Below are 21,684 nucleotides of genomic sequence, written 5' to 3'. Positions count from 1 at the left end.
GATTGTCCATTAGAAAAACCTACTTAATGCCAACATTCTTTGCTAACAACTGAGGTTATTTTGTTAGAGAGCGAGGTGGTTATAGGAACTTTCGAAGAATAAAGGTAGTTAGTATTCTATAGAGAGACGCGTTTTAGAATAATTAAATCAGTGCTAATAACGTAACAAACGCATAGCTCTATTATATTATTTGTGTTGCCTTTAACTCGGAGTTGAGGTTTACTTTTTGTTATGACTAGAGATTGCTCTGCCACTTGATCATCGCGTTCATAATTGTGAGATCATCTTTAGGCTTAAGTTCAGTAAATAATAATAATAATAATAATAATAATAATACTAAGTCACTTAGTTACATGAAAGAAAGTGTTTTCATGGAAGCATAAGCATCATTCGTGGTTGCTGGAATTGAGATTGTTAAAGGGTAAGACCAAGGCCGGCCCTAGGCAATTTTCCGTCCTGTGCAATGGCATCATTTTCCGCCTCTTTTCTCCAGAAATAACAAATCTTAGTAGCCACGATTTTAAGTATGCTACACCATCATGAACAACGAAGGGGGAGGAAAAGCACTCGCACTCAGAAAGGCCTAAACACTACAAATATAATCTCGTTGTGTCTGTTTTCCTTTTAAATAATAATCTGTCATGTTAGTTAAAGATAAAGCAAACACACTTGTAGAAGAAAAACGATAATCTTTTGTTATAGAATTCAATATCGAGCTTCAGTCGCAATTTATCAGTTTGCAATTCCAGTGCAACTAGCTGCTTTATTTTTATTTCTTGATTTTCCTTCTACATCTGTTAAATATTTTTTTTAAAAAACACTTGTTTCTATCTTCAATGATAAGGAACTTGTTTCTGACAAAGACAAGACTAATTTTCATATCTAAAATGTGAAAACTTACTAAATGGAAAAGGTGTTCGCTACTGTTTGAGAATTAAGTTCTTGTATTTGATGACAATCAAGCAATTCATGCTTGAATTTTAATTTACTATTTGCTTTAACACTGTCCATGTGATCTTAAACTAAGGCCACCTAAACATGACTTATGAATGTAGTATTCAAACAGAAAAGGTCAGCTTAAGAAATATTTATTTCAAATAATATAGTTGAGACATATTTTGCCGCCCCTCAAATCTTGCCACCCAGTACAAATGCATGTGTTGCACATATGTTACAGCCGGCCCTGGGTAAGACGATGAGAATCGCTCATTCTTACAATTCATAGTACTAAATATTAATATATGGAGATCTAATTATGTTGTAGTAGTTTTAATGTCAATAATATGTTGGTTGCCATGTCATGAATATGAATAAACTTGTAATACAGGGTGTCTCAAAATTCCCCTGACATAGGATAACTCTATTATTATCAGAGTTACAACAAAATTTGAGAGGAAAACACATCTCTAAATATGATGTTTTCAATCTAAAGTGCAGGATTTTTTTTAATCGGACGAGTCGTTTGGGCTATACGCTCTTTATCCGCCCAATGTTAAATGAAAATGCGACTTTGCCATTTACCTGGACTCACAACGTAAGTTGGAACCTACCCAAGTTTCATAATAAAAATAATTTATTGTAAAAAGAAAAAAAATGTGAGATGAAACTCTGGCTTACTGCAAAGCTGGTTAGTTCTTTATGAGTTGGAAGCATTGTGCATAAATAACATTGGGTGGTTGAAGGCGCAAGCTTCGTATCGTTCGGGATGACGTCACGTTGCTGCCGAAGTGTCTGCTCTAAGCCAAGAGCCCGTTACAGAGCTACTTTGGAGGTGACTCAGGTGAGTAATGTTTGGTTTTTTAGAATAATAAGAAAGAAAGAAATGGGTCTTTAAAACTTTTCCGTAATGTTAAACGTTCTTTATTTGATGCTTTAAATATAATAACAGATCCTGACTATTTAGTTTTATTCAGGTTTTGATATTATTACTTGTTATTGATGAAAATATGTTTTTCTGAAAAACAGGAAAGAAAAAAAGAAAAGTAACGTAATGTTAACGTATCGTAATTTGAGTGAATTATGCAGGTATACTTGAGTCTATTAGTTGAGCATGTTGATTCCCGTTTTCCTTGCAAAAGGATATCTATTAAAAGTTGCGAGTAAGGATTTGAGTGATTTAATACTGCTGTTACGGAAAATTTTCAGGCAAGTGGAGACTTTAAAAATGAATGATAATTTTCATGGAATTTTCAGTTAAAAGAAAAAAAGAAGGAAACTAAAGAATTGCAGTATAGGTATCGTTTAGCAGTTCATGCGTTTTGATCCATTTAATGCTTAATTTCTTTCCTCCCATTTCCTATGCTTCTGGAAAGCCACCTAGCAGTAAATTCGAGTTTCATACATTTGAGAAAATTACTGTTAAGGCTTACTGTTTTCTATATTGAATTATTATTGGATTTATTACTAAATTCCAAATCTTCTGTTACTTGAAAACGATTTTTAATGAAAAAGATTTCTTTTTAAGTTCTTGCTAACGGAGATATTCTATTTGTTCAAACATTTGGATTTTGTTATAATAAAATTTTTCACTTGTTAGAAAATCTTTTGACTTCATAAGTAGTCATAGAAGTTTTCCTAGTAGTATTACTAGAGGTAGAATAAATTCTCTTTTGAATATTTGAATAAGCCTTGTCCAGTATTGAACCAATCACTTCAGTCGTCATTATTCTCAGTCGTGGGGGAGTGGAATTTTCCTTCTCTCTCCTTTTATAATTTTATATCCTAAAGAGGAAGTGGGGTGAGGTCCGTTCCCGCAGGACTGTGGATAGTGGGGGCAATTTAGAGGTTATATATGGGTCGTCTACACGTTACAAAGTGAATGAAGTTTCTGCTACAAATTGGGGGCTTGCCATTGACATGTTAGCGTAAAAGATAGAACTTACTTATGTTCTGGGTCCAGGTAAATAGCAATGTCGCATTTTCATTTAGCATTGGTCGCATATAGAATGTACAGCCCAAACGGCTCTCCCGATTAAAGAAAAAAATCCTTCACTTTAGATCAGGCCCGCAACCAGCCACAGAGGTTTGGGGGGCATGAATATATTAGGGGGGCAAGTCATTCTCTTACAAAACTCTCTTACATACAACAGTCTCTTACAAATAGCTAAATTGTGTTTTCTGAATTAATAATAGAATTTTGTATTGAGATCTGGAGGGGCCATGAAAAGTTTAGGGGGCTACAGTTTCCCCTCTTACATTTTGTTGTAACTATGATAATAAGAGTTACTATTTGTCAGGATACTTTTGAGATACCCTGTATACTTTAATAATTTAAAGTTAATAAAAAAGTTAAGTCTGATATATATTTAAAACAGTGTTTATTTAACATTTATTCTATTTTCATTCTGTATTAAAGTTTTAGAAATTCCATAAACATTTATCTAATCTAATGAATCACCAAGAAGATTTGAAAAAGATAAGTATATTTTTCAATTGAATTAATGAAAACATTTTTCTTTTTTAATTTTCTCTATAAACGGTGAGTATACAGTAAAATTAGAGGAATGTCATCGGTACATTAACTGTTTATTATGACCAGTTGTTTGTTTCAGATCATTGGAATGCCAAAAATGGCTGTTATTTTCTTCGAATCATTCGCTTCGATCCCAGGAGAGTTATTTTTAAATCGCTACGGCACTTGCCTTATCTATAATTCGGCGTTACCTAAAGTAGCTAGGTAAGTTACAGACTTGTTTTAACTAGATAAGGAACTAAGTGTATATTTTTCGCAGGACTTACCAAAAATATTTTAAGTAGCAAATATTTTAAGTAGCAAATATTTTAAGTAGCAAATACTTTAAGTAGCAAATATTTTAAATAGCAAACACTTTAAGTAGCAAATATTTTAAGTAACAAATACTTTAAGTAGCAAATACTTTAAGTAACAAATATTTTAAGTAGCAAATACTTTAAGTAGCAAATACTTTAAGTAGCAAATATTTTAAGTAGCAAATACTTTAAGTAGCAAATACTTTATGTAGCAAATACAAAAATATTTTAAGTAGCAAATACATTGCGGGCAATATTTTACATTCTTCTTCTGTACCTTTCACATTGAATTCATCTGAACTCTGTCTAGGTCAAACATAAAAAAGAACGCTGAAACACGTGTTTAGTTAGTTTTAATGAAAATTCTAAATACCAAATTTCATGTCTTAAAACCAGGAATGGAAAATGAACCGGTTCTCGTGAAAACGCTCTGGGCAGGTTCCTATCTTTAGCATGGGTTCTTCGTGCCTGAAGCGGTTCAAAAGCGGATCAGAACCATCAGTTCTTTTTCCATCCTTGCTTTAAACTTAGCTATTTTCAAATACGGATAGCTTATTGTAATAATTGCAAAACGCATTATCCGCGATACGATTACGAAAATACTTCTTTAGTGGTATCTTACGTCACAGAGCCTATGTACTGTCTAAATATCAAGTTCTTGCTTAAGCAGTTTGGCCTCGGCGTTGATCAGCCAGTTAGAGTTTCCTATTTTATACATAGAAAAATGAGACAAAATGAAATATTTCAGTTTAACGTTCCACGACTATGCCCTTTAAGCTAAGGTTTTAGGTATTGTCATGCATAATCTGTTATACAATCATAATGTTTAGGTGTTAAAGTATCACTATGTATACAGTTTTCCTTTGTAACTTTATGTTTAAATCAGTTGATTTGTAAATATTGTTGGTAACCATTTTGTTGTCATCTGAACGGACGTCTTTCATATCTTTGTATATCGTCCATGTTGACACTGAGATACAGCACACGATATCCATAAGTGAAGTTATACTGCTATGGCTTCACAAAGTTCACTGTCCACAGATCACCCACATTGATACAGACGGAAGGACACTACTCATTTAAAAGCAGCTACGTTTCGAGCAAGCCGGAGTTTTTACTCGAATCAGTGTCCATACAAAAGAGATTGTGGAGAAAATTTAGAGACAGTTTTGCTTTGAACGTGGAAGTAGGAGGTGCCTGTCGTACTAGGGAGCTTCGAAAGATTGAAAATAGACTTATGTCTTTGTAGGTTTGATTTTTCCTCAAGTCTCTAAAGATAGAAGAAAAGGAAACAGATGTGAATTCAGGTCATATAATTTAATGTACCTACGGTAGTGCGATATGTAACTTTATATATCCAGTTGGATCGTGAGTTAGGGCTACTGAAGTCGTAAACATGTACCCACTAGTCTTCTTCTTCGCAAAAAAAAAAAAAAAAACCTTGAAAATTCAAGTATTTATGTATTCTGAATAGAGTATATTTCATTTTTTATGTATTGCAATATTTGTATAAAAATGATTTAATTTCGACATACTATTACTGCTATATGGCATACCTATACAATTATCAATCGAAACAGGATGTGAACGATCAAACTAATAGTTCTTCCGTACCGGTGCAGTGTCATTAGTCATCATTATACAGTCCTTAGAAGAAACAGAAGACCGCCCCTCATTGGGAAGAGAGGTAAAAGTAACATAAACAACAAGAACTGTATTTCAGAAAGGATTTCCGATAATGAGATGAACGGTATACCACGAGTTTGTTGTTTTAAGAAACATTGAAATTTACAGGTGAAATTAAATTAAGCTAACTGTAAGAAATAAACGCTTTATTTGTATTCAATAAATGATAAACCAATCAAATTGTGTGAATCTATTGTTAATTGCCCCATGCCGTAAGCGTCGGTGGACCACCGATGGGCAACTAGCGGCATTTCGCCAAAAATTAGCGGCTCCGCAGCGACGATTCGCAGTGGCTCCACTTCCGTTTTGAAACTTATACCATGAACGGCTCACCAGTGGCAGAAACGCGAAGGAACTCCAATGAACCAGAAAATTATTCCCTCAAAATACGTTAAATCGCCTATATGCGTGATTTGTTTACATTAAGATGAGTCTAAAAATATTTTTTTTTTAATTAAACAACACCCAAACTGGGCGCGAACCAGCCGCGTATTGTTCCGACTTCGCCACAGAGGCGATAAGCACTCGGTTCACGATTTTTCACTTCCTGATGTATAGGCAGGAGCTCACTTTAGAAACAATACGTCAGGAAAAAATAATACATAATAATAACCGCATGCACGTGACTGACAATAATTCGTGTTGGTCCCTTCGCGATTCTTCTTGACGAATCGAAGCAGCGAGGACCAAAATGAAGTTCAACACCCGGACTCTAGATATCTGTTTCGACTCGACGAAACCCCGTAAGTACACTAGCAGCAATACTTCGACGGGTTGCTATATCGGCGATTGACATTTACCGGGAAGTTGGTCGGTAGGTGTTGGCGACGTTTACGGCATGGGGTGATCAGTGAAAGCAAGTGCGCTAAATGTCTACAGTGCTTCGTGTGAGTAAATGCTCCTAAAATATTTCTTCTCTTTTTTTTTTCTTATCACAACTAAAATCATTATATTTTGGAAGTTTGAGTTTACATTCTTTTATCATCCCGTGCCGAAATGGTGGGTAAACTGGCTTTTGACTGATTTTTTTATCAGATGTCTTTTTCTCAGGATGGTGAAAGTTGGGAATTTTCTAAGGTGCATTTGAATGTTGTTACAACAACGAAGAAGACAGAAATGTTGGACCTTAAGTTATCAACAGAGCTATTGTTGTAATCTCCTTAATGGATAGGGAAGAATAAATAGTGAACTCACGTTTCATGTTTTTATATAAAAAGGAACGTAGAATTAACAAGAGAGTTTAATTTGAATTTTAATTTCAAATATAGTACGACCCTATTTGCTTTAAATTATTGTAAATTACGGAAGAAGAGTTTTTTTTGTTTGCGTTGTTATTATTTTGATTATTAATAACATTCTCTTGATATTGTCTCGACTTTAAAAATATTCGCCTCCTCATTTTTATAAACTCGCTAAGAGAAACTGCTCTGCGCTTGACTAACCGGTTTAATCTGGGTTATTTTAAGCTTCGCACCTCCGACTCTTAACAAAATTATCTCTAGTGTCAGGTCAGCTAGGCTCTTAACAAAAATTGGCGCCCCGCTTAGTAATTTGAATTTTTGCACCTGCATTAAAGCAAATTTCAAGTAGTTAAGATTGACTCTTCTAGGTTCCTTAAAAGGTTACATTATTCAAAGTGTTCAATTAGATTAAGCGACAATGTCAAATTAATAACACATTGATATCTTACTAATACTGTACTTATTTTATTTTACAGTGATGGTATTTTAGTTGCGAAGGAATCAATTCATAACAATTCTATCAAGAGCAGTGCCATACAATTAAGAATAGCTGCTGGTTACTTGTTGATATCAACAGAAGTAAGGCTAAATAGATAACTCAATGTATAACCAATACTAATGTTATGACATTTTTATGTATATAATAACTTCCAAGTATTTCAACTCGGAAACACTGATCTTTGTATTTTAGTCAAGATCCATATACTTTTCCACATTTCGCTATGTTCACTGTACTTTTTAATAGATGGAGTATAGATCTATAGATGGAATCTATAGATCTGTTATCTGTAGATGGAATAAAACTAAAATCAATTTCAATCGTAACTGACTTATTTGTATCTTACGAGGTTAAAGTATTATAAAGTACATAGATTCCCGACTATTAAGGCAAAGGGGAAAATGAAGAATTACTGGCGGATTGTTGCCCGTAATGCACAGGTGATAACGGTTAACAGTGTTAAATTTAAACAAATAGTTTTAATTATGCACGAATTTAACTTATAGTGTACAATGGGGAAGGCTCAAGAGTTCGCTAGGATCGTTACAATATCGAACCCCGTGAAATGCACTGCAAACCTGTCCGCAAGGCTCCCGTATGTTCAACAGATATTGTGTATTAATGCTCATTTCAATGGGAACTTATATAGGCCTACGCACTTCAATACTCAACGAAGGTGCAGACTATTCATGAGTCGCAGTATTAAACTCTCTCTCCCACTGTGTTCTCCTAACATGTCTCCCAGCGATTACAACATTTTTTGCTATCTCAATCACTTCCTAGTAGGATAGCTTTACCTAGAGACCACTGATTAACCTGGTATTGGATGTTTCACTTTCTTTCCTTTGGAGTTGACAGTCATCGGTTGGACATTTCACACCCAAATATCTAATATTAAAAACGTTTCTTCTATAATTTCGTAATATTGTATTATTTCTTTGTATTATTCATTAGCTTGATTAGGCATGCTTAAACACTTTTCTCTTTGCACCTACTTATTACCTATACCTTAACGTTGGATAAAACACACTAACTCTCATCGGGAATCAGATCCAGAACCAATGCACTTGAACCATTTGGCCACAACAAGGCACATTTTAAAAGAAGTTTCGGTTTTTTAGGAAAATTGTGATTAGGTGTAACATTTAAAAATATATTTAAGGATGGGTACGGATGAAACTCACTGAGTTTTCTCGCTCGAATTAATTTCTTAAACTGACTCGTGTTAGGATGCAGCTATTACTGAAACATTTATTTAGGAAATGCGAATAAAATAATGCGTTTTGAAAATCTTTGTTCGAAGCAACTTACGTCCAAGAGTAAAGTACCCATTGGTCATATTTCTGTTAGGAATAATTTATGCCATATATTAGAATTATTAAGGAAATAATTGTATGGTGCCTTCCATTTCAATTCAGGCAGAGCATGTACCATCACCATCTCAGATATTGTTGAAACTTTTTTTATAGCAACTAGACATGTTTTTAAGATACCCATATTTTTTTGTTTTGTCGAAAAAAATTTTCCCGCCAAGTAATGGGCCATCAAAGACGGAGAGTACAATTTATGAATTGTAGAAGACATGGAAAATGGTCAACTTCGGAGCCTCACCATTCGGCTATCGAGACAGGTAGAGTTATAATTCTTGTTGTGGTATGTACATAGGGATATAAATAAACTATATTTTATTATAGTTTGGTTTGCGCATGCGTATCTTTTTGTACATAAATTAACAAATGAACGTCAATTTATCTGAAAAGTCGAAGTTTGCGAATTTTTTTCGAGCACTTCTAGTTCGAATTTTAAAATTCTGTTTTCACGGTTGGTAAGACCTGGTTACCCGCTTTCCGAAACAAATTTTGTATCGCTTCTGTGTGCAACCGTTTTGTCGCAAAAAAATCGAGAAATTGTAAAATTTTCAAAAATCGCCATGTTTGGGCGCCATTTTCTCGAAAACACCATCTTTTAAAATTCTGAAATTTTGTCAGATGGTTCAACTTTACATGAATAATAAACACACCAAACACCATTCTCGACCAATGCTTCATGAATTAACTGCAGCCTTTTAAAGTTAGCGAAGTTTCCTTAACTTTGATGTCACAGTTAGCAACACTGGGAACAATAAAAGTGCAATGATTTGATGATGTTTGTGGTTCGCATTCATTAAATGAAGAATAAAAGGTTTTCTTGACTGTTTTTTATTATTATTTTGATCAAGAAGGCTCTCTGAAATAGTAAAATGACCCTCCCCCTACTCCTCCGTTTTCTTAAACCGAAATAATCTGAGGTGGAAATTACGATTACGAAACACACAAATTTACGTTTACTTGAAATGGCCATCCAATAAGTTCTGATGATCTACAAAAAGTCTGAATTATTGCCTCAGTGATGATTTGGAATGCTCCAAACAAAGTCTCAATTAAGTGCGATGTCATTACAGTGATCGAAAAAGGGCAAAAAGTTAAAAAAAAAAAAAAAATCGAAACGTTTTCTTACGCGTACCAAAGAAATTTACTGACTTTTTAAACAAAACAATCCCAACATAAGAATGGGTCACTCGGAATTTTACAGTATTCGACTAAAGTGGGTCAGTCCGCAACCTGCGAGGGAAGTGTGTATGTGTGTGTGTGTATTCTGCAAATTCTAGGTTAGCTGCTACTGCGTTGCTACAAATCCAAGGTTCAGCCTGTATTGAAGCTGTCATGAGTGACCTATTTCCTTTAATAGTATGATCCGTAGAAAATGACAACTGTCTTCTTCAAGAATGTGGTGAATGTCCTGGAGTGGAACGAATAAGTGTGGAGTCTTTAATCATTGATCCTGATGAAAATGAGTGTTACGTATGCCATATGGGAAAACAATAATCTCGTTATAAAAACTGACACTTCCTGTTTTCGTATCGTACATTGCGGATTTAACTGTAAGAATTCTAATTCATGACTACATCAAGAAAATCCAAAGAGAATTAATTGCTACCGAAAAGCACCGTATAAAATTTCAAGATACAAATTATATTTTACTTCATGTGGACTTTGCTGAAAACTGGACTGTTATTCTGCAAAGTGAAATTCAGAGTTATCACCGGAATATGAAACAACTGACAGTTTTGTTGTAATAAACGACGATAAAACACACGATTCGGCTCATTTACTCATAGCCATAGACAAGATTCTAAAAATACTCGAAGAAAAGCAAAAATATATTTTATAGAAAAAGGTTTGAATACGAGAAAAAAAAGTGTCTACAATTTCCCAAACCGTGTCAGTGATTTCTGGTGGTGCTGCATCCCACTTTAAAAATCGCTGTCAGATGTTCGAGATGCAGACAGGTCCGTTAAAGCAGTGGTTTTGCAGTGAAACCGGCCATGCAAGGGTCTCTGCGGCGGTATTGAGGGGGGGGGTAAAGAATGTGGCAACGCGGCATAACCTTAAGCAAAACAGATACACAGTATTAAAACCGCAGAAGAAAAAAATGAAATGAAATCTTTAAGTTTTACGTCCGACGCTTATGCCGGTTAGGCTAAAGAAGACGGTGATTATGAGAAATGAATGAAATGGTGGAATATAGAAAGTGGGGGGAAACGGGATAACCCCGAGAAAACCCACGAGCACGGTGTTTGTCCACCACAAAACCTACACGGCGCGAGCTGGGATCGAATCAGGGACCCCAAGTACCGGAGGTGAACGCTCTACCACTCAGCCACCGCGCCGCCACTAAAACCGCAGAAGAATTCGTGAGTATAGTGCAAGTACAAACTCCGGTTATTACTCTCGTTTTGTTGCCTGGAACTCAATTCGACGACTTCCGGAAGAAAAAAAGGGAAAGTATGCGACCGGTAACTGGTATTCAACGAAATCATCTTTGGCTTTCGGAAAATGGCGAAGTTTTTATGGCAGTAACGGGTCACCATGAACTAACTTCATGCTTCCCCCAAAATCGAACTTCTGCAATTCAAAGTGAAGATTTAAGAAATCTGCAAAAAGGAACTTTTGTTACATACATAGGCCTATATGTATGATAACCAGTGGTGCGTAGCAGAAATATTATGAATAAATCATGAATTACGTGAAGTTGAAGTGCTGTTTATGCTTCCACATGGACCTTCAGCATTTGTGACTATCGCCAATGTGCTACGCAGGGGCGGATCCAGGACGGACTTCTGGAAGGGGGAGGGGGGTAATACTGCTACTTAGAGCTACTTTTAAGTGCTCCAAACTCTGAGATCGGTTTTATTTATATATAAAATAAAATTTCTTCCCCCTAGATCCACTCCTGGACGAGTTGTGAGTGAGCCAACACCTATTGGAGCACCTGGATGGTTACATGCTATTAGCGAAGAAGACACCAACCAAGCAAATGATTGGTCCATGTAAATAATAATAATAATAATAATAATAGTAATAATAATATTAATCAGTGAAATTTTGTTTCCGAAGACCATTTTAAGTAAGTCAACTTGAAATTTCTGCGTTTCGTAATCGTAATTTCCACCTCAGATTATTTCGGTTTAAGAAAACGGAGGAGTAGGGGGAGGGTCATTTTACTATTTCAGAGAGCCTTCTTGATCAAAATAATAATAAAAAACAGTCAAGAAAACCTTTTATTCTTCATTTAATGAATGTGAACCACAAACATCATCAAATCATTGCACTTTTATTGTTCCCAGTGTTGCTAACTGTGACATCAAAGTTAAGGAAACTTCGCTAACTTTAAAAGGCTGCAGTTAATTCATGAAGCATTGGTCGAGAATGGTGTTTGGTGTGTTTATTATTCATGTAAAGTTGAACCATCTGACAAAATTTCAGAATTTTAAAAGATGGTGTTTTCGAGAAAATGGCGCCCAAACATGGCGATTTTTGAAAATTTTACAATTTCTCGATTTTTTTGCGACAAAACGGTTGCACACAGAAGCGATACAAAATTTGTTTCGGAAAGCGGGTAACCAGGTCTTACCAACCGTGAAAACAGAATTTTAAAATTCGAACTAGAAGTGCTCGAAAAAAATTCGCAAACTTCGACTTTTCAGATAAATTGACGTTCATTTGTTAATTTATGTACAAAAAGATACGCATGCGCAAACCAAACTATAATAAAATATAGTTTATTTATATCCCTATGTACATACCACAACAAGAATTATAACTCTACCTGTCTCGATAGCCGAATGGTGAGGCTCCGAAGTTGACCATTTTCCATGTCTTCTACAATTCATAAATTGTACTCTCCGTCTTTGATGGCCCATTACTTGGCGGGAAAATTTTTTTCGACAAAACAAAAAAATATGGGTATCTTAAAAACATGTCTAGTTGCTATAAAAAAAGTTTCAACAATATCTGAGATGGTGATGGTACAATTTTATATTTTTTTGCCTGAGTTGAAATGGAAGGCACCGTATTTGAACTATGAGCAAAAGCGTCTGAGTACTTTCTGAGAAAATCGTCAAAAAAGTCATCCCCAAGAATAAAATACCCCTTGTATATCTTTTCAGGTCAAACGAGTTATGCTATTTATGAAATACGAACAAAATTGCCTGAGTCATTCTCGACAAAATCCTAGAGTAAAACTTGCTCCGGAAAGTGATATACCACTCCTAGCTTTCTAGGATGACAAAGTTATACCATATCGTTAGGTTATTTATGTAACATTTATTTATGAAATATGAACAAAATTGCGTCAGGCGTTAATGGGAAAATCATCGGAGAAGAGGAAACTAAGAGTAAACTACCCCTTCTTAATGTTTATAGAACAAACGAGTTGTGTCATATTGTTAGGTTATTAATGATTCATTTATTTATGAAATGTGATTGAGAAAATTGTTCGAAAAAACGCATCCCATACAGTAAATTACACCTTATGCATTTTTCAGAGCAATGATTCATACTACGGTGAAGGGTTATTAATAAAATATATGTTTGTAAAAAATAAGCAAAATCTTTACAGTTGTTTTCGAGACAATTTAATTATTTTAAATTTTCATCCTTCAGTAAACTACCCTTACTTTTAGGTGTCGGAGGATATAGAATTCGAAACGATAAAGTGTTATAAAAACTTCATGTCTAGAATTCGCTCCAGATACGTTGAACAGTATGGCCTCTATTTGAATGCATGTAAAAACTTGACGAACCGACAGCGAACAGATGGACAAACATCAAAATCACTTTTTCGATATGTGGGGGCATGAAAAGTGAATTCATTAAAATCTCAAATTCGATTTTTATCACTATTACTACAATTTCTTCTTTCGTCGCTCGAACGTGAAAACGAAAACAACGACACGTAAAGTGTTAATTTATAATCCCCAAAATTTAATGAGTTACGTTTAATGTGTTGCCATCCTAGAAAAAAACCTATGCCTGTTTGTTATATCATTTTAATATCAGTTTTCACGCTACTATATAATGTAGAAATATGGTATGATTATCGTTCATATTCATGCTATCTTTTGGAAAGATTCGTGTTCCGCATACATAGATCTGTATAATTAAGTTTCTTTCAACGAAAGCATTCTTTATTCCTTACATAGACTTATGATTGCATTTCTTGCACTTGTGGATATGAAAAAAGAGAGAGAGAGAGTGGGAGAAAGTCTACTCTAAGAAGAAAAAACACAAGCACACACACATACACAGACACAAACGATAATTTGACATCAGCTTTTTCCTTTCTTCCTTTTTTCATGACAACAAGCTATTCTAACATTCGATGTAACGTCATGTCGATGTAAGAAGGGATAAGACTGGAAAGACTTGTAAAGGTCGCATATGTTCTTTTTCCTGTTCCTGGCACACAAATACGAAGTGAGTTGTCTGCTGTTGAAGATCGGGCACGGGAGGTGTAACATACAAGGCCATAAACTGAAAACAATCGCTGTTTTCAATGGTACATTATTTTAATACTGAATAAATACGTCGATTAAAGGATACTATCAATAAGTTATTTCCTTATTATATTGTTTCGGTTCTTATTAACATCAAAATTATACACTTCCTATAATGTTTTGTAAAACAATGGGATGGGATGGGATTCGATCTCGTGTCAAAATAATAAAATAACTGCTAGTCAGCCATTCTATCCACCTAACCACCGAGACTACAGTTTTGTTTGCTCTCTTTTCCTTAACAAATAATGCTCATAACCATGGTGCGTATCGCTTCGAACCTTAAGATAAGAGTATTTCTGTTTAATTCTATATTTTCGTACGACATCTTGGTTACAGAAGCTAATTTATATTTGGAAAACCATCTAGACGCTAGGTTTGAACCAATAAATTCAATATTTTATTCCACTTTCCAGTTCCTTCCGCCAGCTCGTTCACTGCCTATTGTCAATTTCCCTTCGCAATCGTGCTCTGCTACTGAAAAATCCCTCTAAAGCATGATTGCCAGTATACACAAAACCGAGCGTAATTTTGCTTTTTGCTTATATTTTTATTATTTTTATTATATTTTTGGAAATATCTCCTTAGATGGATAGCTTTCTATTATCTCCACATACTAATAACTGAATTTTACTCATAAGCGTAAGGAAAATAGAATAAATGCGAAAATTCGTGAGTTACAGTATACGTCCATTTTTTGCGCATGTGGGTACATAATGACCTCTAGTAATTACTTACAGCAATCAGCAAAAAATAAGGGCAACACGATTATACACTTAAAGATGAGACGGAATTTAAAACTTTTTATGTGACTTTTTTGTCTTGTTCTCAATTGGGCTTATTTTAAATCCTATATGCACAGTTAAATATGTAAGTCAGGATTGTCTAAACAGTATTGAGCATTTCGAGATCAAAATTAAGAATGCATTTACTGTAAATTAAAAATAACATTATGAGCTATTTCTTCGTTTATCTTCTGCCATTTTCCCGGCAGAATCATAATTCCGTTGCAATAGAACTTACGTCGTTTGTGTTTTAAAAAATAGGCTTCTTTTGAAATAACTTACCATTACTCAGAGAGTATTGCGGAGACAGTAACAAATGAGGTGCTAGGTCAGGATATATTGTTGATATATTAGAACCTTTCAGTCACACTCAATTTCTGACGGGTCGTTAAAGATGTCTGCGATGTCTGGCATTGCCTGCACGTACATAAAACCCTTTCTGTTGACCAGTTTATTTTGAATTGCTACGTATACTTATACTAATTACCAACATTACACATCGGAACCTATCGATCTGCCCGGCAGCAGTAATACATGATGCATGATAACCTTCCAATCCAAACTTCATGGGTGTCAGTGAGGCCTTTGACAGCTAATATGGAACTTCTCCTCACTTCGACTATCACCTTTTCCACACATTGTTGCTTTAGGTTATCCATTTTGTACCACTTGTGATCAACTGTTTTAGGAGTGGCTCAAGCTTGTTACGTTTCAGTAGAGTCACAGATAGAAATGCAACCGAGTAAATATGTTTAGGTAAGATCAAGTTGCATACAAACGTCGAGCTTCTTTTTGTAGCCAGCTTTCTCTGAATGGTTTAACACTGTTTGGTTATGAATGTCTATTTTGGTCATTGGCGATGTCATGATTGCTTATACGCCAGTCTTGCTCCACTTTTGCAGAATATCATCTTCATTTTCTGTGATTGGTCATCCACTCCGAGGAATATCTTCAACATCGAAATTTATAGAACAAATCCGAATGAATCATCTTTTGACTGTTGCTTTAGCCCATAAACGTCACATTTTACTTCACAGGCCTGTGCTGGATCTGCGTCTTCATTCAAATAAAATTCTGTGGCACCGTGCATGAAACCCATAATCCACAAAAGTTTGGAAGTGAAGATGATAGTACCCCTGCAATGCTGGACCTTTAACACATCATTCTGTGCAATGAAACCCATAATCCACAAAAAGTCATTTAACTTTATTTCAATTTAATACAAGCAGTGATACAATTTGTACTCTATATTGTTAGGTATAAAATACACGTAGTAGTAGGTAAATCAGTAGTAAAAGGTAACCAAGAAAGTTATGTCGCTTTTTTACCCACTACCTTCGAACATCGATATGTCACCTAAGACGTATCTAGAAGATAATAAACAGTCCCTATCAGCATCGACGACTTTCTGACAACATTCAGGAAGGCCATTGATTCCATTGCGGTAGAACTTGGTGGACCGTGAAGCGAAGAAGGCATCAGGTGCATTTTGCACCTCTATTAGGGATTTGAACTGGCGTCCTCTAAGGTGATTATCCAAGGAATGGAACAGGTGATAATAGGACGGTGCAATGTCCGGGAAGAATGGCGAATGATATACTGTTCCCAATCCAAGGTATAGAATGTCCTGTGTCGTCCTTGCCAAGTGGGAAATGGCGCTGTCTTGTAATAGGAGAATCCCTCTGCGATTCAGAAGTACTGTTTCCAGAGTTTTGAGTTTCTCTTGAACACGACTCAACTGCTGACAGTACACAGTTGCATTGATGCTCTGACTAGCTGGTAGCAGTTCCCTATGCACGATGCCGTGAGCAGTCCACCAGCACACAGGAGGACCTTGTTCTGATGCAGTGCTGGTTTCGGCTGTTTTAGAACCGGTTCATGGGATGTTAAGCAATGATGACGGCGCCGTGGAGCTTCGTACAGGAACCACTTCTCATCACCTGTCAACACCCTGTCCAGAAATGGCTTCTTCCTCAGACGAGACAGCAAAGAAACACAGGTGTCTGCTCACGTTGCATTCTGGCCCGGAGTGAAATCATATGAGACCCATCGACCCAACTTGTACTGCTTCCCAGGTTGATGGAGGTGATGCCGAATAGTTTCTCCACACACTCACTGAACTGCATTCCCAGTTCCTCACGTGTCTGGCCACTGTTCGCCTCAATCGCTGCCAGAAGATCTTCATTTTGTACGTGTGTTGGACTTCCGAAACTTCAAGTGTTTCGTTGCCGTCACCATCGATTCACCGTCCACGTAGTCACGACACCCTCAACAAAGGCCTTGTATATTTTTCGCCCTGCTGCAGCGGCGTTTGACCCCAGTTTGAACTTGTATCACATGCACGCTCTTATGGTGCTCTGTGCAGGTCCCATGTTCACTCTGTCCTTACGCAAGTTCACTGTATAACTGAACTACCACAACCAGGTGGTATGTTGGATATAGCCGCATCAACAACTGACCTTCCTCTTATCTTCATTCGCATTCAACTCACGTTGTGAGGGCCAATTCAACACAAACCTCCACATAAAGCGACAGAACTTTCTTGGTTACCTTTATACAAAGTGCTATCGCGCTTGTATAACGGTAGAAGGCCCATTCAAACATCGAAACTAGCAGATTTACAAAATATAACTGCCTTTATTCGAGAAGGGTACCACATTTGTATGCTGGTTTACGTAGTACTGCAAAGAGTGTTATCAAACTTCGAAGAAAGACAACAGGATTCCATATAGCAAAAGTAGACTCTGACACTTCTATTGGAACATCACATTCGGAAAAAGATTGGTGACTACTCTGCAATAGAGGTTGAATAACTTTCTGAATCTTCTCCTCTGAAACTTTTCTTTACTGCTTTCCCTTTCTGAAAATGATGACAAGCATATTATTAGGTCACATGTTAATATCATAGGCACAAGAAAGAATGTACATTTTTACATTTTTACATTTTTACTGAGGTTTAAGGGAGTCCTACAAGAAAGATTTTAACCTAACCTAACTTTTTTTTTAGCTATTTCTGTATAATATATATTGATAATTTAAGTTTTCATTTACTGCAGTTTATTACGTTAGTACCTCCAGTATATGACGTCAAAAATCAAAGTTGGGTGAGATGTAAGAACTAATTGGGATTATGGGTTTCATGCACTGAACGCTTTACTTTCAACATGTGAACATCATTGTTTTTTTTAATTATTGTGACTTTCTATATAATGATATTTCAGTAATATTTTAGCATATATGTACATTGCCTATATAAACATATGAACATTGATATTGACAAAGTACGGCATCAATAAACGAAGTTGTATAATACACACACATACACACACACACACACACACACACATATATATATATATATATATATATATATATATATAACACATGGGCTGAAAAGTCCCGGGCCTAACACATAGATGGCGCTAGTTGTATTGCAGTCACCTTGTTTTCAGTGAATACTAACCTTCATAAGACAGCTGTGAGAATTTCATGATATTCTATTCATTCGTCTGTGAGTTATTGTGCTAAGAGTGACCCTACTTGTGTTAGTTTCAAAACAATGGATCAAAAACAATTTCGTGTTTTAATTTTACACTGCTTCTTGATGGGAAAAAATACCGTTCAAGCGAAGCAATGGCTTGAAAAGTGTTATGGGGACTCCGCTCCATCAGAAACAACAATAAAACGTTGGTTTGCTCACTTCAAACGTGGTCGTAGAGACACCGATGATGCAGAACGCAGTGGACGTCCAAATGAGGCAGTAACATCAGAAAACATAAAAAAATCCACAAACTTGTTTTGGATGATCGAAAAGTGAAGGTGCGTGAGTTAGCTGACATCGTAAAGATATCAAAAGAACGTGTTGGCTTTATATTGCATGAGCATTTGACTATGAGAAAGCTCTGTTCAAAGTGGGTGCCGTGTTTGCTCACTGTTGACCAAAAACAAGAACGTGTTGATGCTTCTGAGCAGTGTTTGGCCATGTTTAAACGTAACAAACCGGACTTTTTGCGTCGATATGTGACCATGGATGAAACATGGATCCATCACTTCACTCCGGAATCAAAACGATCGGCATCTGAGTGGACAGCAACTGGTGAACCTCGTCCAAAGCGCCCGAAAGCACAACAATCGGCTGGCAAGGTTATGGCCTCGGTATTTTCGGATGTGCGTGGTGTAATATTCATCGACTATCTTGAGAAAGGACATACCATTAACAGTGACTATTATATAGCGTTATTGGAGCGTTTGAAGGCCGAAATTGCAAAGAAACGACCGCATATGGCAAAGAAAAAACTTTTGTATCATCAAGACAACGCACCGTGTCACAAGTCAATCAAAACAATGGCAAAACTACATGAATTGAACTTCGAATTGCTCCCACATACACCGTATTCGCCAGATTTGGCTCCCAGCGACTACTGGCTGTTCGCAGACCTGAAAAAAATGCTCGCCGGTAAGAAATTTCGCACGAATGAAGAGGTTATCGCTGCAACTGAGGCCTATTTTGAGGCAAAAGATAAATCGTTCTACAAAAGTGGTATTGAAATGTTAGAGCGGCGCTGGACTGATTGCGTTGCTCTTCATGGAGATTACGTTGATCAATAAAGCTAATTTTGAACCAAAAAAACGGTGTTTTCTTTGTTAGGCCCGGGACTTTTCAGCCCATGTGTTATATATATATATATATATATATATATTGACTACTTTATTTAAGACATGATTTCCTCTGATCTTGTTCTGTGTGTGTGAGTAATGGATTTTATTCACGGTGCCAGAGAAGTGTAAAATATAGCGCAGTTTTGCGCCAAGTTCACCCATCTTCACGGCGCAATTCCTTGCATCTGACTATAAGACTTTTTGAATATCTACTAGTTTCAACTGTCGGTTGTAGAATAACGGTGGGCCTGACTCGTTGCGACTCATATAGCATGATATTTCAGATATCAACGCTAGCTTGTGTGCAAAGGACTTATTGCTCTTTAGATTACCAAATATGATGTTATTCATTTTCTGAATTTATTGAACTACTTTAATGTGGTAGTATTAGAATTACAAAGTCTTACGCATATCTTTTAAAATCATGAGCTAAAATGAAACAGAAATCGTTTTGTGCTTTATTTTTTTAAAATTTTAGATCGATTAAGTTTCTTTTACAAAATAACATGAAATTTGAGGTCTGAACCCGGGGTATTGGGCGTCGTAGGTGGCAGCCTTCTTATATATATTTATTGATTAATTTATATTGATCTTTTTTCACAGACTTACGTAAGCTCTCCGTATGAATTTCCTCAGAAGATGTTGAATCATCACATCTATCGTAAAAAGGGAAAGATAATTAGCTTTCTCTATAATGTTGATGTATTTCCAATTGTGAGCTCACCAAGTTTGAGAAGATTATCTGTACGACAGAGAGAATGCCTATTCCAAGACGAAATGAAGTTACATACAAGCAAGATTTACTCTCGTATTGCATGCAACCTACAATGCGAATATGAAGATGCTCTGAATCATTGCAACTGTTCTCCACAAATATTATACAACTTTGGTATGTACGTTTTAGATTTTATCTTATTAGATTTCATGGCCTTATAGTTACAGCACTGAACTTTGCCATGTATGAATGGCGGATTGAATCCCTAAATGGATTTGATTCAAACACGATGTCTTGCTTCGGACCCCACTTTTAGAATATAGTACTCCGTTTCTTATACTATTTGATAAGATGGTATATACCATGATTCTTTCTTGCACCTAAATATTGCACAAGTTAAGCTGTATTTGAAGTTATTTTTAAATGTATTGGAAGAAATGTACCGTAGTTCTGAATAAACTCAATATAGCGATTGAGTTAGTTCAAGTTCTTATTAGTATTCTTTCTAAGTGAGCTTTATGTTCTCACGTTAGTGCTAAGATTACCGTTACATTGGGTTTGATTGATATTTTGTTTAATCAATTTTGTTCTTTCTGAGTATCCAAGACATATAGTGCAGTCAAAATAAGGTTTGAGGTAGACATTTAGAATGAATACATGGGATCTTCTGGGATTTGCTCGTGATCACTTCCTCATTAATCTCCACAAAATCCAAGAAAATCTAGTTGCTGGTTTTCCGCCATTTTGAATAAATAGTCTGACATTTTGGAATTCTCACATGCACTTAGTTCATGCCACATAACTTCTAAACTAATTAACGTAGAAGGACCATTATTTCTTTATTATACTTCTAATATTATATGCAATGAAATAAGTTATTATCATTTTTCTCCGAGTAGCCATTTTTGCATGACTTTAGGATAAAGTGAAAAGTGGTGATCTGTATTAGCGGACATATTTTATTGCCTCATACATCTTAACCGAGTAGAAATACGAAAAAAGTGCTTGAATAAAAGTTGTTGCAAATTTCATAAGCTTTAAAACGATGCGTATATATTATCACTATATGCAATGTCAGAAATGCGCAATGAAGCTTCAAACGTCATCGGACTGCGCACAATTTCTGTAGAAACATATGAATGAATCATTTAGCATGAAGAAAAAGATCTTTAGTGATTTGAGATGGCTTTTCATTGCAATTTCCGGTAAGTGTCAATAGGTTTGGAAGTCTGGCTAGTTTAATTAATAGTTCTTGAACAGTGGCGTCGTCAGAGGGTGCTCAAGAACTCTGAAAGTAGACTTTAGCACTTCTTTCTGTGTATATGTCTATTGAAATTATTGCCTATAATATAATTATTGCCAAAGTTACATTGCCTATAATATTAGAAGTATAAGAAAGAAAGAAAGATCCTTCTACGTTAATTAGTTTAGATGTTATGTGGCATGAACTAAGT

General features: G+C 35.8%; 1 protein-coding gene across 1 annotated transcript in view; it reads left to right on the top strand.

The window, feature by feature from the left end:
- The window catches only part of LOC145679779 (uncharacterized), a 177,942-nt gene that overhangs the window by 4,488 nt on the left and 151,770 nt on the right, over positions 1–21,684 (top strand). Inside the window, exons 2-4 of the mRNA XM_081750334.1 lie at positions 3,552–3,676; positions 7,172–7,274; positions 20,119–20,404. Of these exons, the coding sequence (XP_081606460.1) occupies positions 3,561–3,676; positions 7,172–7,274; positions 20,119–20,404 (505 nt within the window). The 5' untranslated portion in view covers positions 3,552–3,560. The remainder of the gene's footprint in view (positions 1–3,551; positions 3,677–7,171; positions 7,275–20,118; positions 20,405–21,684) is intronic.

This window comes from Thermobia domestica, chromosome 2 (genome assembly GCF_964235325.1).
Source record: "Thermobia domestica chromosome 2, izTheDome1.hap1.1, whole genome shotgun sequence".
Taxonomy (NCBI): Eukaryota; Metazoa; Arthropoda; class Insecta; order Zygentoma; family Lepismatidae; genus Thermobia; species Thermobia domestica.
This window is presented reverse-complemented; position numbering and strand designations above follow the sequence as displayed.